The following is a 16923-nucleotide window of genomic DNA, read 5'->3' on the forward strand; positions in this document are numbered from 1 at the left end:
TTTCTTTCTAAAAAAAAAAAAAAAAGAGAGAGAGAGAGAGAGAGGTGCCCATATTCTATTAAAACAGGTAGAAGTCCATGTTGTGAATGAGGAATTGGAATCTTAAAGTAAGTGAAAAAGACGTGAAGACATTTAAAAAATAAAGGCATTAGAACAATAGTTAATTAATGTATTTCAAAGTATTTTATGCATTTTAAAGCACACATCTAATGTATACATTTAACGCATTTAATTTGAAATGAATTTAATACAAAATATGTCTCAATTATTTTAAAGCAAGTATAATAAAAGAGAAAAGCAAAATTATTCTATGTATTAGAGACTATGCTATAGCAATAAAATTTATTTTAATCATATATTTTTGCTAATATGTTTTCACACATAAAATATGAGCTATTAAATTATTTTCTCCTTTTTAGCCCTCCAGTTGGTGCACAAAATTGTAAGCACTACAAACATTAAATCACATTCTTACACATGCAATTTCACTCTTCTTTGGTTTTCAGTAATATCTACCACATCTATTTGAAACAGTCTCTGCTTTAAACTTTTGTAGAACATTCACGTTTCTCCCGTGTGTTCTAACCAGGCTTCCAAACTGATGGTTTCACAGTCACTCAGTGGTTTTCTTGGATAGCCAGTATTTTTGAGATCATCAAGAAGGCTCCCAGTGCTGGGCTTCCCTTAGGGAGAAAGACATGTGTCTTTCAACGTTAAAAGAGGCGGATGTTCAATGGAGGAATATCTTTTGCCCTCTGGATACACTTCTCCAATATGCTTTTCTACGTGTGCAAACATCCTCAAATCAAAGCTGCTGTCCTCCCTAGATCTGCTTCCCTTCTCTGCTCTGTAGCTTCCAATAGTCCACTGCTAAATAACTGATCTAAGTAATCATTAATAATGATGATAAAAATAGTTATGGCAACACTGACAGACTGCTGAGTCTGTGCCAGGAACCATTGTAAGTACTTATATTTGGACCTTGGGATATAGGTCCAATTATCATAAATTCAAATTTTACAGATGAGGAAACTGAGGCACAGAGAGACTGGATAAAGTTCCAGAGGTCACAAAAGTAAACAGCAAACTCAGGATTGGAGCTCCTGATGGACTCCACAGTCCGTCTCTTAACAGCCACACCATGCTGCCTTCATGCTAGCGGCATTTTAAATATGTAACTTTTAAAAACCAAGCAAGTAACTATCAGGGTTTTTTTGTTTGTTTGTTTGTTTGTTTTGCTATTCAATGGCTGATACAATCTGGCAAACATTTTGATATAAACATTCACACGAAATCAACAAATGTTTCAAAACATCAAAAGTGAAAGGCCCAGATAATTCTCTAAATTAGAATTTGTGTCTCTTGTGAAAAATAAAAAGGTATTCGGGGGTCCTTTTAAGAAGTTCCCCAAAATAGATCCTCATAAGCAGGCTCTGCATTGCAGGGCCTTACTGGGCTCTCAAGAACCACTGGGCTGCAACTGTGGCTGGGATACATTAAATGCATCCTGAGGCTGAGGCCCTGCCAGCCCCTCCTCCCACATCCCATGCACAACCAGATCCACGGTGTTAGGGAGTGAAAGCAGCATTTCAGTTACTCTGTCACCCACTGGTCCCTAGAAAATGCCTCTTCGTGCGCTTAAAATCCCCTCATTTAATCACTGGGATTAAAACTCTTGGAGATGCGCCCTTTTTGTAAGGCATAGGTTATTTTGCATCATGCCCAGCTTCACACTTGCTGAATATGGGATTAAGTATGAGCAGCTGCACCCAGTTATGGAAGAGGGAGAAAAAGAAAAGCTCCATTTCTTTTGAATTCCAGGTCTTCTGGGAGCACATGGCCACAGCCCACAGTTCAACCTTTAGTCTTACTCCCGACAAGGTTCCTCTTCAAATTGTGAGCAGGATTTTTACAGTTAAATATTTAGAGTCACAGCCTTTGTAACAAACAGGTTCATATGCTCAGTCCCCAGAATATCTCAAGTTCTTTTTGGCATTCAGCGTTTCTGAAGATTAAGACTCTGAAAGAACAGGCAAGACTTCCAATTCCTCTCTACCTGGCTTGACTGTTTTTGCAGGCATTAAGTAAAGAAGATTCTTCCAGAACCTTGAGTTATAAGAAAGAGAATGTTTAGCCTTCCACTTCAGAACTCTGTGAGATTTCAAAAGCTTTAGTGATTGGGGCAAGAATGTGAAGTCAGTAACAGGTGCAAATTCAATTAAGATTATTTTAATTTTTCTTTCCACCAATGCTTCATGGAGTCCACTTTCAAGTTCATACCTGACCTCATTAGACATATAACTTTTACTTAGGACAATGATTAGTCTTCGGCTTTTCTCTATCAGTGAGTGGATTTCATCAACAACAGCTGAAAGTGCAAAATGTGCCATATTAATTTAAGATAACTGAAAGGGGCAGCATGAGATAAAAATCATTTTGCACAGTACTATTTTGTATTATTTAACTCTTAATCTCATTAAATTTTTCTTTAAGACCAGCCATTTGTCCTCAATTTTATATGCTTCTTTAAAAAAATCTTTAGGTAACAATAATAATGAACACCTACTTAGCACTTATTATTTTAAATGTTTTTTGTATATTATCTCATTTAATCATCATAATATCCTGCAGAGAAGATATTGTTATCACTGCCATTTAACAGACAAGGTAGCCAGACCACAGAGTGGTTAAGTAACCTGCCCAGAGTCACACAGTAGTAAATGGCAGAACAAGAATCTGAACCCAAGTGGAATACATTTTCCTAACTGTTATACTATCCTGTTTGTCCTCAAGCATAAAAGAGCAGGCTAAAATCAGCATTTAAAGATTAAAAGACAAAAAGGCACAACAAAACAAAATCATCCATTATTTTAGACCGGGTCTTGGCAAACTTTTCTACAAAGGGCCAGATAGTAAATATGTTAGGTTTTGCAGGTCACACTGTCTTTGCCACAACTACTCGATTCTGCTGTTGTAACTCAAATACAGAGACAGGCAATGCGTAAACCCATGTGTGTGGCTGTGTTTCAATTGGCTGCAAGTGTGATGGAGCCATGGCTGGTAAACTGCCAACCCCTGTTCTAGGCCTCTTACTGTTCTCAAATAGAGGTTTAACCAAACCTAATTACAACTGAATATTCAAACATAATTTTTATTTATGAATTAAGAATAAATCTATTTTCAAGAAAGACCCCTAGAAAATAACAGCAATATGGTAAAATTGATGTATGGCCCAGAATAAATGCTTTCTAAGTAACAATATGCCTTCTTAAATGCACAAAAAAAAACACTACCCCAAAATACCACAATGTATGCATCTGATAATCTCGCATATTATTTTTTGACAAGTTGTTTATTACTAAACAGTAGTGTAAGTTAGCAACATTTTCCCTTCTAATTTGGAATACTGGGGAGAAATGTAACTATTTCTTTCTCACTGCTGTATCTTTGATGCCCAGTTCGGAACTCAGCACAGGGATGGTTTCCGATTAATATTAGATTAATAAATGAATGATGGTGACAATAAAACATTTGTTTTTTCAAGCATCAACATTCAGAATAATCTGACACCAGATTTTAAATGTTTGTTCTGGAAGGCTTCAAAGAAAATCTAAAAATGTTACTCATTTTTAGAAATTTTAACCGTAATTTGCTTTAATATATGCACTATGGCCATTTGTATTCCTATATTCATAAAAAACATTGAATTTCATAGCTATGACCTGATGGTGATCACCACTTCCTTCTTATTTTTCCATTTTTAATTTTCCTATTTTCTACTTAAATTTCATAACCAATATCAACACAATAAAAATCATGCATTTTCTAGTAATAGTTAACCTGTGTTTATTTGTAGTAAGAATTACTAGTAAGAATTAACTAGTCCACACATCACGTGTTAAATTAGGAACTGCTGTTGCAGTATAGACATTCTTACTGTGGGCCGTTTCTGGATAAATGCTTCATGATAACACCAGCTCTGGGCCTGGTTCTGAAAAGGAGATGCCCTCTTCCTTTCCCCAAATTTTCAGAGAACCATGAAACACAAAGAACAGAGCCCAAGAGAAAAGACTGCTGGAAGCAGAGTAGTTTGCTTTCTGACTATCGATTGTTGACTTACCTGGTTATTTCTGGCTTAAGGACCTTATTCATTTGTTTTTAAGAAAAATGGGATAGCTATCTGAGGGCTAGCTTATTCACTTTTTAAAAAGGAACTATCTTGAATATTTTTCTGTCTGGCATTCCCTCTTACCTCCTCCAGGCACTACGTCCCTTTCAAATATGCATAACTTATACCCAAAATGTTTCTCCAACACTCTGGGCAAAATCTCCACAGCAAAGGTGTGCTCCTCTCCATTTTCAGGTCGGCATTCTTTTAGGTAAGACACAAAAGCATCATACGTTTTTCCATCTAGGAGGTAAGATTGACACTTTTAATTCATGTGTAAATATAATTTTGTTTAAATAAAAATATAAGTGAATGTCATAGATAATGCGTATAGAATCATCAACAAAGAAAAATTAAATATAAAGTTGTTTATATTTAAATCTCCCGTGCTAACCAAGCAAGCAATTAGCCAATGTGTTTTTAAGCAACTACTTTAAGATCCCACTGCTTGACACCATAGAGGAATAGAGAAACACATGGGCCATAGATCCAGGCACTAAAGGAACTTAAATCTTCCTGTTCCTTAGAAATCCAAGAGCCCAAATGTGTCCTCGTTCCAGGAGTGAAAAGCAAATCTCACCCTGGTTTACTTGTATCACTTAATTCTACCACCATCCCAATCTCTTAACTCAAAAAGACCCCCAAGAAGGTGAAGAGGGAAGCAGAGCAGTTTACACTGTGATGTGGGAAAAAACTAGAGGTGAATGAAACAATATGCTATAGGAACACATGCTGTGATATTTTTAAATATTATAGAATATAGATGTCAAAAGGAAAACTTCTGATGCATTGATGATTTTCACTGATGATAACATCTCCTCTCATTTAATTTCTGATCATGGAACAGTACTCAGATGACTAACAGAACAAATTCAGTAGGAAATGTCTTTCCTAAATAACAAAGACCATGCTCCTAACTGGGTAATTAAAACATGATACCACTCTCTCTTTTAGCTTCATCCAATCTATTTGAAAAAGCAAAGCAGACCCATGCAACAACTTGAGAAAAGTTACGGGCAACACATTAGCAGAAGAAAAATGGCATAACAAACAAACAAACAAACAAAACTAACAAAACTCACAGACAAAATAACCTGGCCAGAGAATAAAGAGTGATCCCAATGGACATGCTTTCTGAAAGGAGGAAATTTTGAGTCAGTCCTAAAAAATGCTGATTGGGATCTGTAGAGAAAGAAGGAAAGCAGTGGGCAATGGTCTGTCTTTATCCTATGACGATTGTTTTGACCGGAGAGGGGTAAGATTTATGCATGGTATATTATCGGGATTAATGAATTTGCTACTGAGTTACAGCCTACATATGATTGCATCCCCTGTTAAAATCTAATAGGATAAAACCACTCCATATCTACATCTCTTATGGTGCCACATCATTTATGCTCAACAGCCCAGCCCGACATCCTCCACAGCACTTAGGCTCACCAAATGACCCTTTCTGCTTCTGGTAAAAGCTTCCTCAGTTCGACCTACAGCATTCTGTTCAACAGTTTGGGTTAGACCCTGTTGTTGATTTAAAGCAATTGCTTTGCAGAACTGCATGTTTTGAAAGATGAAAAATTTTGGTAAAAATTTTAGGCTTACATAAACATCAAAGGTACAAAATGTTGGTAAAAATAAAACCAGTTATCAATCAGTAAGTAGGTCCTCTCCATACTTTTCTTAAAGTGCTATGAAATATAACTACTTACTAGTTAAGTAAGAGCTAGTGCTTTCACTAGGATTGTCACTGTGTCAGTGACAAAACAGACACTAACACGGAGGACAATTTTTAAAAGGCATATTTTTCTTGTGATGTAACAAATTGCAAAAAAACTGGGAAGACAATTTCATCAAATGTGGGTTTATGGTACCTGTAATATAGCTTTTCTCTTACCTATGAAAAATTAGCTAATCAGCTATTAATTGCTTTCAAATTTCTTATTTTAAGCAATTCTTTTAATATAAATCTGCTAATTTATATTATGATTTATTTTAAATCCAGGTACTAAAAAGTTTAGTGGATTTGAGAATAAAGTGTTCAAAAGAAAAGGAATTTGAAAGCTAATGGTAATTTTTTTATTCTTTATATTCAAACACAAAGGGAAATTATAATTCAAATGGATATTTAGGACTTCTAGGAGTAAATTAAAGTTTCTCAAACTGTGCATGGTAAATGGCCACGTTTTAATTTAAATCTGCCTTTTTTGTTGTTGATTGATTAGTTTCATTTCCAGTCCCTCACAAACCAATACTGAACACTTTCTTAGATACTGAAGCAGTATCTAATTGTTACAAAAGTTTTTAGTTTCAGACTTATGTCTTCATTTCTGTCCTTTTCATGGACTGCATTTGTTCATGGACCATAATTTAATGAAAGTGATTTAGAGCATGTCTCTAAATGTCTCTGTGCACTACCATATTGACAGTTAAGAAGCGTGAATTGAAAAAATTACCTGGAAATTATGTCAAACACAACTGGAGAGGAAAAAAAGAAATCTTAGCTCCAGAAAGTCAGAAAGAGAGGACCTAGTCAATGTCTATTTGAAGACAAACACTGGTCTATGCAAACACAGACCTTTCAGAATAGATCAAATACAGATTTCCCAGTTTGTTGCGGCCTCTCTCCCCATAGCAAAATCACGCATGTACATGCAGGCTCAAAGCTAAATTCACTGACCATGCTAATTTTATGTTGTTCAATTTAAAGTCCCAAATGTGAAAACTAAACCTATAAAAATCTCAGAAGAACTAATGTAATTTCTGTATAACTTGAGGTTAGGAAGGCTGTTTTACTTATGAGCCCAAATCCAGAAAGCATAAAAGATATATCTGAGTATGTTTTTCAAAAAATCTTTTACATGGCACACCACTATAAGCAAAGTCAAAAGACAATTTACAGCCTGGGAATATTTGCATTTCATATTATAGTTAATAGGCTAAACTCCCTAAAATATAAATAACCCCTAGAAATAAATATACAAATTAAAGCCTTCACCTCCTGGAACAATAGGGAAAGGATATGAATGGATGTGTTGAGAAAGGAAACACAACTGAGCCTTATGCAAATTAAAAGTTGCTCATACTCTGGCATAGTAAAGGAAATGCAAATTAAAATGTCACTTNTTTCACCTATCAGACTGGCACAACTCCAAATGGTTGTGGGTAAGGTTGTGAGAAAAAAAAATGCCGTCATCCTTTGAAGGCGGTAGGCAGGATGAACTGACAGTATCTATCAAAATAACAGCCATGTCTCCCCCTTGTATTCCACTTTGGGGAATTTTTCCTTGAGACATGCTGCATACATATGAAACAATAAAGCTGTCCATGACAGCATTTTTGTAATAACAAAAGATTGGAAGCAAGCCAAATGCCTATCAAAAGGAGGCTAAATAAACAGTGGTACCTCTACACCAATAAAATACTGCGCAGCCCTAAAAATGAGGGACTTCTTTAAAGTAACATACAAGTGTGTCTAAGGTATAAGAGAGCAACTTTAAAAAGAGTATGCATATTAAGGCAAGATTTGTGTTCTTTAAAAGAAGGAGTGGAATAAGAATCCATATTTACATTAACAATGAAGGGGGAAGGTGGGAATCACAGATGTGGGACCAGGCTGGAAAGGGGACTTCCTGCTATATAATTTCATAGACATTTTTGAAGTTTTTTTTTTTCCTGCAAATACACACATGCAAAAACAAAATCAAGTGCAATGAATTAGACTGACTTCCTTTCGATTAGCAATTATCTGGAAACCTGAGGACTTCTAGTCACCTTTAAATATAAAGAAACTGAGGCATAGAGCTAGTGGGTCAACATAGCAGCAGATAAAAACTGGCAGATCTAGAAGACCAGAACCCAAATCATTTGGCTTCCAGCTGGGGGTTCTGACACGTCCATTATGTAAGCCTCCTTTGCCAGGTTGAAATAATGAGCAATAGGACAATTCAATCCAACTTAAAGCAACTTTATTGTCTATTATAAAGGTACCGAGGTGATCTGTGCACAGGGACATTCAGATATACAGTTTCTGGGCTCAAGCATCTCCCAGGGCATTTAGGAGGCTATGACATACATTATACAAGACAATCAGGACAATTTGGGGCAACACATAAGTAAGCACAAAAAAAGATGACACAAACAACATTTATTATGGAGGGCACAGGCAGAGCAATATTTCCCAGAGAAAACTTCTCCCACAGATTAGTTCTATAACATCATAGCAATATGATTTATAGATTTATGTCTAAGATTTATGTCTATTTATTTGATTTCTTACTGAGAGTGTAAGATAAGAAATCCCAGAATTACGTGTGTTACCTGTTAATGTTTCATCTCTTCTCATTAAATGTCTATAAAATAGAACCAAGTCAACTCTATAAATGATGCACACAGTCACTAGGCACACTACTGCCACCAAGGCCAAAACAGCTATGATCATTCCTCTTGTAAAGATGTGGCCTGGGATATCAGCCATGGCTTCTAAAAAAAAAAGAGAAAAAGGGAAAGAAAATAATCAAGAAATCTTACCAGTGTCACCCATCATCACATGCTTGTACATTTTTACTGTTAACTTTAATGCAGTAGTTGCCTAGCCAAGTGCCGACACATTCCGCTGAGTGACTCCACATTCCTGCCTTTAGTCTAGAGTAGTGGTAATTCTACTCAAGTTTTTAAAGAAAAAAATGTGCACAAGGATATTTAGAGACCTGAAGTGAAAACATTATACAATAATGTATTCTATCCGTACCAGTGTAAATCAGATTTCTCAGGTGAAGAGATACTAAGCTGAAATACATAGGGATTCACAAAAATCTTAGCAAGTGGGTTGCGAACGTAGAGGTGAATAGTTTTGAGAGAAGAGAGAGAGAGTACTGGATTGACATTTGTCTGGGTTTGCAGCCGGGCTCCATCAATTATTTTGTATTGTAGGAAAAATTGCGGATGCCCCTAAACCTTAGTACCTTCATCTATAAAATGAAGATTCTAACAGTTCCTGCTTCACTTCTAAGGCTGCTCCTTTGGGGAAGATTAAATGAAATATTACACAAAATGTAGTTAATATAGCACACAGCTCTTGGAATTTTAGCAAGTTCTTTGTATAAAAGTGCCACTTGGAAAAAAAGTTACATTTTTTAGACTGATTCCATTTATACTCATTATGGACAATATAAGATAACACAGATGAATAAAAACAATAAAGAAATTTTTAACAACCATCCACAATATGGTGAAGGCTGTGTCAACATGACAGAATATTTCCTTCTGGGTTTTCTTTTTGTCTCAAAGTTTTTACTTAATTGAGATCATATGGTAATCTCTCATTATTTCTGAATATTATGAGCATTTCCATAGGTCATTAAAATTATAATTCATAATATCCTAAAATTTAGATTGATTGGAATTTGTAGTAAGTATACATAAAGTTGCAGTACATTTTATATGTATAATATAAATGTATACATGTATATTTATATAAATGTATATGCATGCATGTATACGCATATACATTTGCATGTGTATATATATACATATATGCATGTGTATATGTATATACATATACAAAAATGCATATACCTTTATCCATATTTCTAATTCTTTTCTTAAAATACATTGTAATGGTGGGGGCATCTCTAGGTCAATAAGTATAAACGTGCTTAAAACTTTTGCCATCTTGGTACAATGTTCAGAAGTTATCTTTCCATATCTTTCCACTTTGGATTCAGGTAAGCCGTTAATGTTGCTTAGTAAGTGAACTCTGGACAGAGCCAGGGTCTGGAGCTCCTGTATCTTTGAAAGGACTGCAGAGTTATAACTGTGTCACACTTTTACGCAGACAAACACACACAAATTGGCAAGCAATTCCTCCCGGGGTAATGGTGGATTGTGAGCTCCAATTCCTAAGTCTACATTTGTGAGAGCAGCAGCAGGAGAACTGACAGGTTAGAAGTGTCTAGGGCAGGAATAGGACACTCCTGCCCTGCTCTAAGAGGGGAGAGGTGGCTGGTGGTAAGCAGGCCCCAGGAAAGCCTGCCCAGGCAATGGTCCAACAAAAACAATATTTGAGCCCCCCTCCCTCAAGAGTGAGTGGACCATAGTGAAGGCATTCACACAGGGGTGGAACACCACCTGCGACAAGCCTTGTGGAAGGTAAGAACACAGATTCCAGTTCAGTTTCAATACCTTTACCTGCCGTGTGACCTTGGGTAGGTTTCTTCACCTCTATAAAGCTGTCGTTAAGACTGGATGAGATCATGGGAGGAGGTCCATCAGATCCTGTCATGTAATGACCATGTATGGGTTGTGAGCTGTTGTTATGAGTGCATGTGGCTCTAAAACATGTGTGCTAAGAAGCTGCTCCCAGGCACCAGGATAGCCCAGCTGGAGGGGGTTTCTAGCCTTTGTGCTCGTCCTGTCCCACTCCTTCCATTTGTCACAAAGCCAAGGCCCAGTCTATGTGTGTGGCTCTCTCTGCATGTCTGTGTGTGTCTGCTGTGTATCTCTCTCTCCATTACTCTGTCTGTTTCACTCTCATTTCTCTGTCTCTGCATCTCTTCGTGTTTCTGTCTTTCTATCTCCCTCTCTCTCTGTTCCTCTAGATGTGTCTCTTCTTGTCTCTCTTATTTCTCTGTCTCTCTGTGTCTCCATCTCTCTCTCTCTCTATCTCTGTCTTCATCTCTTCAGAGTTGTCTGTTTGTCCCTCTGTCTCATATATCTCTGTCTCCTCTCTCTGTGTCTGTCTTTCCCTCTCGCTCTCTGTCTCTGAAGGCGTTAGTCTCCGTCTCTCTCCCTTTCTCTCTCTCTTGCAGATCTTGACCTTTCCCTACATTTCCAGGGAGTTGATGGTGGAGCCTGGGAATGAACAGTGAATGAGTAGTGACAGCTGGAAACCACAGCTTTCTGGCTCCAGTGACAGCCATTTCTGAGCAGCTACTGGGCTGAAGGCCCTGGGCTGTGTTACTGTGGTAGAGGAAGGGGATGGCGACTCTGGGGCCCTCCATCAGTTGGGCATTGAAAAACTTTAAGAGCCCACAGATCAAGGCTATCAATGGTCTGCTTGCCAAGTCCAGGACCTGACCCAGGATGGGGGCATAGTCAATCCTTGTTGAATGAATGTGCACGCACAAAGCCCCTGGGCCTGGTTCCCTGCTGAGGTTGGCTGGAGCAGCAGTCACACAGAGCATATGCTGGCCTCATCCCACACAGATCTGCAAACTCCCCTCTGGCTGCTCTGGGTGCAGTGCTGGGTGCAGGGGCTGTCCTGATGGCCTCCCCAGGAACCTCACTCAGCATCTGCATGCCCAAGCTTCAACTGCTGTCCTGCTCGGGCCCCCCAATTTCCACATAAGATAGAATATGACTGTGAGAGCAAGTGAATGAGTTTGTGTTTTCAATCCCTGCTTGGCGTCATGAGACAGAGGGGCTCCGCAGAGCTGAGCACCAGCCCTGCCACTGAATGCCTATGACACAAGGTGGCTGATTTCCCCTCCCAGGAGTTAGGTTCTAACGTGGAAAATGAGGATGTGATCACCTTTGAGAGCTCTCTCAGCAGCAATGAGCTAAGTTTCCACGAACTTCCAAAAATAAGTCTTTCTCACCTTTTCTCACCAAGATGAAGCTTTTGGTGTCTGTGCCTCCTGTGCTGGTCACAGTGCAATTATATGCAAAATTTAGATTGTGTTCAGCAATATTTTCAATTCTCAAGGCTTTTGAAGCATGCCATCTCCCTTCTGAAGTCCTGTAAGAAAGGAAAATAGTTTAGCAGTAGGCTTTGTTCTTTGCCCATGAGAGGGGAATTCATACGTTTAAAATGCTTGAAGGCAGCTGCAATGTTGCCCGCATGATTTCCTCCCTTTCTGGTCAGTACTTTTAAAGCATGGACTACAATAAACCCTGCCTCATCTATGGAACATCAGAACTGACAAAAACAGCCCTCATGAGGCCATTTGGGGACTGTGCTCATCATCAACTACCTGGCTGATGATGAGATATGCTGGCAGGGCATCCACAAAGTTCAACTGAATTCAACATGTATTGGGCACAAATCACATGCCTGCTCCTAGGCAACAAGCCAGACTTTATGGTGTAAAGAGATTGTAGACAAGTGTCAGCAAGAATGTAGAGCTGCCAGCATGGTAACAAAGAATGTACTAAAAAAATGTGTAAAAAGCAGAAAAAAAAACTCAACAAGTGTAGCTAAGGTGCTAGACAACTTAGGCTGAGTCGTGTATCAATACAATAATGAATAATTACAGTATGACCCAAAGTCATTCAGAAAAGCATAAGTGACTATATGTTTCAACTGTTTCTTTTTATAAGTCTGACCGTTCCTTAATGCAAGAATATAGGCTATTTAAGTATCAATATGCATACAATTTGGAACCTTTCTGGCATATTAGAAAAATAAACAATGTAACAAATTTTTCAAAAAAGAAATAAACCATGGGCTAGGTAACTGCCCTTTTCTAAGAAGGTAGGTAAAATCCCCACCTCCATCAGATCCTGACTGACCAAATGCTACTTTATAAGATGATGCTAATACCCTCACTGGCCTTCTTATGGACCTTCTTTTCCAGCTTAGATCTTGGCAATACATTTCTACATAATCCAACCACCTAGGGTATGGCCATCATAATTATAAAATATGCACATTACAATTATAATTTATACTAGCCCAATATACATCAGCCACCCAGTGTTTTTAATATGATGTTATATATAATATGATTGTTATATGGTATATATCATGACATACATATTACATATACATACATAATTCTTATTTCTTTCTCTTCATGTACATTAAGATCCGATCCATTGTCATACATCCAATAAAGTATATCCTTTTGATTCAGCAAAGCAGAGCAGTTGAGGCTTACATCTTTTCCTGGTAAAAGTTGGCAACTAAAGTTCTGATTTTAGAAACTCAGGTTTCTCAAAAGTTTCAAAACAATATGATCAATGTATGTTAACCTAATGCAAATCATGATGCTGCATCCCAGAAAGAGAATAAATATGCCTTGTTTTAAATTAAAAGAATACATAAAGCAGAAGAATTAGGTAGCAATTACAAGCCATCACTAAAATATGATTTGGCTTCTTTTTGAACATTTTTTTAAATCGACTAAGGCGATCAGTGTATTTTCTTTTCAGTACACAGTTTAGTAGGTAGTAGCCTCAGGACAATACTCTCACTGAGACTTCTTGATAAACCAAATTGACAAATCCAAAAAAAGTTAAATTAAACAAACATTAAAGACATCAAAGTGCAGAGAAAATAAAGAGAAATTTTTGTACTAAAAATGTACTTGGGAAGGATCCCTTCCAGGGTGAGCTAAGAGAGGTAGCCATTTCATTTCATGGAGGAATTTGCTTTGGTTTGGAATAAACAGAAAGAGTCTCATAGAGACAAGAACATCCAGTGAAGCTCTCAGGTGCTGCACAGGCTTGCAGAATTACTGCTAAGTGCTCAGGCAGTGTAATAGGCTGTATAGGCTGCATGGTATCACTTGCAGTTTCATGGTAATTGGGAGAGCAAGTCCTATCAGAGAAAATGGCTGCAACAAACACATGACTGCAGCAACCCCTCTCCCCACAGCTATCAGAGATGAAGGCAGATTGGATCTAACATACCTACATCCCAGCCACCCCAGTTCAGTTCTGAGTCAACTGAGATACTCAAACTCTCATACTACCTACTTGTAAGAAAAAATAACACAAACTGTATTCACTTTAATTGTTTGATACACAAAGATCAACAATAAAAAGTTAAGAGACACACAAAGAGACAGAAAATATGCATGATAATCAATAGAAAAGATAGATAATAGATGCAGACCTACAGATGCAGAATTTAGCAGATTAAAAACTATAAATAACTGTTTGAAAGAAAATAGAGAAAAAGATGAACAAGTGGATGGAAATATGGTCATTTTCAGCAAAGTGTAATTTATTTTAAAAAGAATAAAATGAATATTTTTATATCATGGGTATATGATATACCAACTATAACAGTAATTTTAAATATACAGATGGACTAAACATCATGCTAACCAGATTTCAAGAAAGATCCAAATACATGCAGTTTATGAGAGACACTTATGTATAGAACAAAAAAAAGTTAGTAGTAAAAAAAAAAAAAAAAAAAAAAATATGACAATTCCAAGAAAAAAAAAAAAAAAAAAAAAAAAAACTAGTGGCTATTTCATATGACAGAGCAATGCATTGAGAAAGGAAATATTATGATAGATAGAGAGATATTTCATAATGATAAAAGTGTCAATCCAACAAGCATAAATCTGTGTATGCATATAAGATAGCTCCAATGTATATAAGACAAAAATTTACAGAACAAAAGGAGATAGAGCCAAATTGACCTTAATAGTTGGAGATATTCACATGTCTCTCTCAGCAACAGATAGAACAAGCAGATAAGAGATTGGTAAGTATATAAATTTTTTGAACAGCACCATTAACAAACTTAACCAAATTGACATTTAAAGAATAATAAAACAAAAACCTATAGACTATATCTTTGTTTCAAATGCCCTTGGAATATTCAGCAAGTTATACCATATTGTAGGTCTTAAGTAAGTCACTACAAATTCCAAAAGGTTGAAATGACACTGTGTATAATCTTGGACCATAATGAAACTAAAGAGGACATCAACAAGAGACAATGACTAGAAAGTTTTCCAAATATTTGGAAATTTTAAAACAACAATATTTTTTGGTGGAAAAACAAATTACAAGGGAAATTTGAAGAAATGGTTTAAACTGAATAGTATGAAAATATGACAAACAGCTAAAGTAGTGCTTACTGGGAAACTTGGAGTTTGAATGCATATACTACCAGAGGAAAATTAAAATTAATTATCTAATTCTTCATGTGTACAAACTAGAACAAAAAGTGCAAGTTAAGCCCCACTGAGTAGAAGAAAAAATAATAAAGACAAAGAAATAAATAAAAATATAAAGCAGGTAAACCTCAGATACAAATGGCATAGGAGACCAGCTGCACTGGGCACATATGGTCATATAAATCACTGTGGCTCCAACTGTGGTTATAAGGTGTGGTCTCTGAAAGCAATCAACAGAGACTGCCACTTTTCAGTGATTCAACTTTGGACACGTTACTTAGCCTTTTTGCACTTCAGTTATTTAATTCATAAAATGAGAATACATGCCTCAGTGTTGCTTGGAGGATTTAATTCAATAATATATTTCAATGACCTAGCACGATACCCGGCTTAGCATATTTAGTATAGTATATGTGAATTTCTTCCTTTCCTTCTTTTTCTCCTCTTTTGAAAGAAATTACTCAATTGGACATGTTCATTCATAAGATCTAGCTAGACAAAGCCTAAATATACATACAGTCAATTCAGTCAATTGATTCAAAGTCAATCAATTAATCAAACATTCAACCACTAAATTAGTTTGAGTCATCTCTCCAGAATGTTCTTATTGATTTTTTTTTTTTTTTTTTTTTTTTTTTTTTTTTTTTTTTTTGATCCAGAGTGTTGCTCTGTCTCCCAGGCTGGAGTTCAGTGGTATGATCTTGGCTCATTACAACCACCACCTTCTAGGTTCAAGCAATTCTCCTGCCTCAGTCTCCTGAGTAGCAGGGACTACAGGCACGTGCCACCATGCCCGGCTAATTTTTGTATATTTAGTAGAGAAGGGGTTTTGCCATGCTGGCCAGGCTGGTCTCAAATTTCTGACTTCAAGTGATCTGCCTACCCTGGCCTCCCAAAGTGCTGGGATTCCAAGTGTGAGCCACCATGCCCAGCCTGAATTTTCATATTTAGAAATGACCACGGAGACAGTTAAATAAAAGCCACACACAGGACAGCAAAAACAGTCTATAGACCACAGGCAGTTTTGCTGTCTCTTGAACTTTAAAATGTTGCCTCTTTTAAGTCAGGTTAAAAGTGGCAACATTCAAAAAATGCCACCCTTTTTCTAGTTTTGTAATGTTATTCACTAAATATGAAATGAGTATCTGGTGTCATTCAATAATGAATCATATTTACCCTTGGAAGACTGTATTATGTCCCCTACTCATAAATACAGAATATACATCTGTTGGAGTATACCTAATTCCACTGCAACATGGTTAAGCTTTGATCCAAGAAGAACCGGAACTATATAACCGCTATCTAGAAGTGACAAAAGAAAAGACAAATATATTAGTGTTGCCTTGAGCTTCTCTAAGACAAGCATCTATTAGAACGTGCTCATTTCATGTAACAAGGGTTCCAGTAGTCAGCAGTTTGCGTTCACTTGAGTCCTATTTGCATTAACTAAAGGTTGCAGATATATCGTTTGTTGCTTCATTTTCCATCAACTCCCTGCTCACAGAAATGCTTAAAGCACCTTGTACCTGGTTTCCTCTTACTCAAATCTGCAGCTTCTGCTCACTTTAAGTAAAAGGCAGAGGAAGATGCTCCTCCACTGCTGCCTGACTCCCAGACGATCAAACATGCAGGACTTGGACCATGCAAAATCACTGGGAAGAGCCTTTCTGCTCTGTCGTGATTCCCTCCATCTGTCCTCCTCAGCTGGCCTGTGATGGATTTACAGGGAGAGGGGCCAAGACAGGATGAAAAAAGCAAATCCCTCTAGGTGGCCACTGTTCCCTGGCAGATGCTAAGAGCAGTGTCCCTTCCATATTGTGCCCCAGGGGCCTCACGTCAGCCCTGGCCCTGTTGGTTAAGTCCATGCTTATAGGACAAGTTCTACTTTTGCTCCTGAGTGGC

At 37.2% G+C, this 16923-nt stretch overlaps 1 protein-coding gene across 7 annotated transcripts in view; it reads right to left on the reverse strand.

Annotated features, from left to right (window-relative positions):
• IL18R1 (interleukin 18 receptor 1) overlaps positions 1-16923 on the reverse strand; it is a 41590-nt gene continuing 24667 nt past the window's right edge. For 5 of the 7 annotated variants that reach the window (XM_037745470.1, XM_017547855.2, XM_037745468.1 and 2 more), the window contains 6 exons: positions 16261-16323; positions 12935-13049; positions 11761-11900; positions 8483-8644; positions 4253-4411; positions 1-2368 (listed from right to left, as the gene is read on the reverse strand). In XM_037745470.1, coding sequence (XP_037601398.1) covers positions 2013-2368; positions 4253-4411; positions 8483-8644; positions 11761-11900; positions 12935-13049; positions 16261-16323 — 995 coding nt within the window. In that variant the 3' untranslated portion in view covers positions 1-2012. The remainder of the gene's footprint in view (positions 2369-4252; positions 4412-8482; positions 8645-11760; positions 11901-12934; positions 13050-16260; positions 16324-16923) is intronic. The other 2 variants (XM_037745469.1, XM_037745471.1) reach the window with 2 other exon arrangements.

This window comes from Cebus imitator, unplaced genomic scaffold (genome assembly GCF_001604975.1).
Source record: "Cebus imitator isolate Cc_AM_T3 unplaced genomic scaffold, Cebus_imitator-1.0 Scaffold202, whole genome shotgun sequence".
Lineage (NCBI taxonomy): Eukaryota > Metazoa > Chordata > Mammalia > Primates > Cebidae > Cebus > Cebus imitator.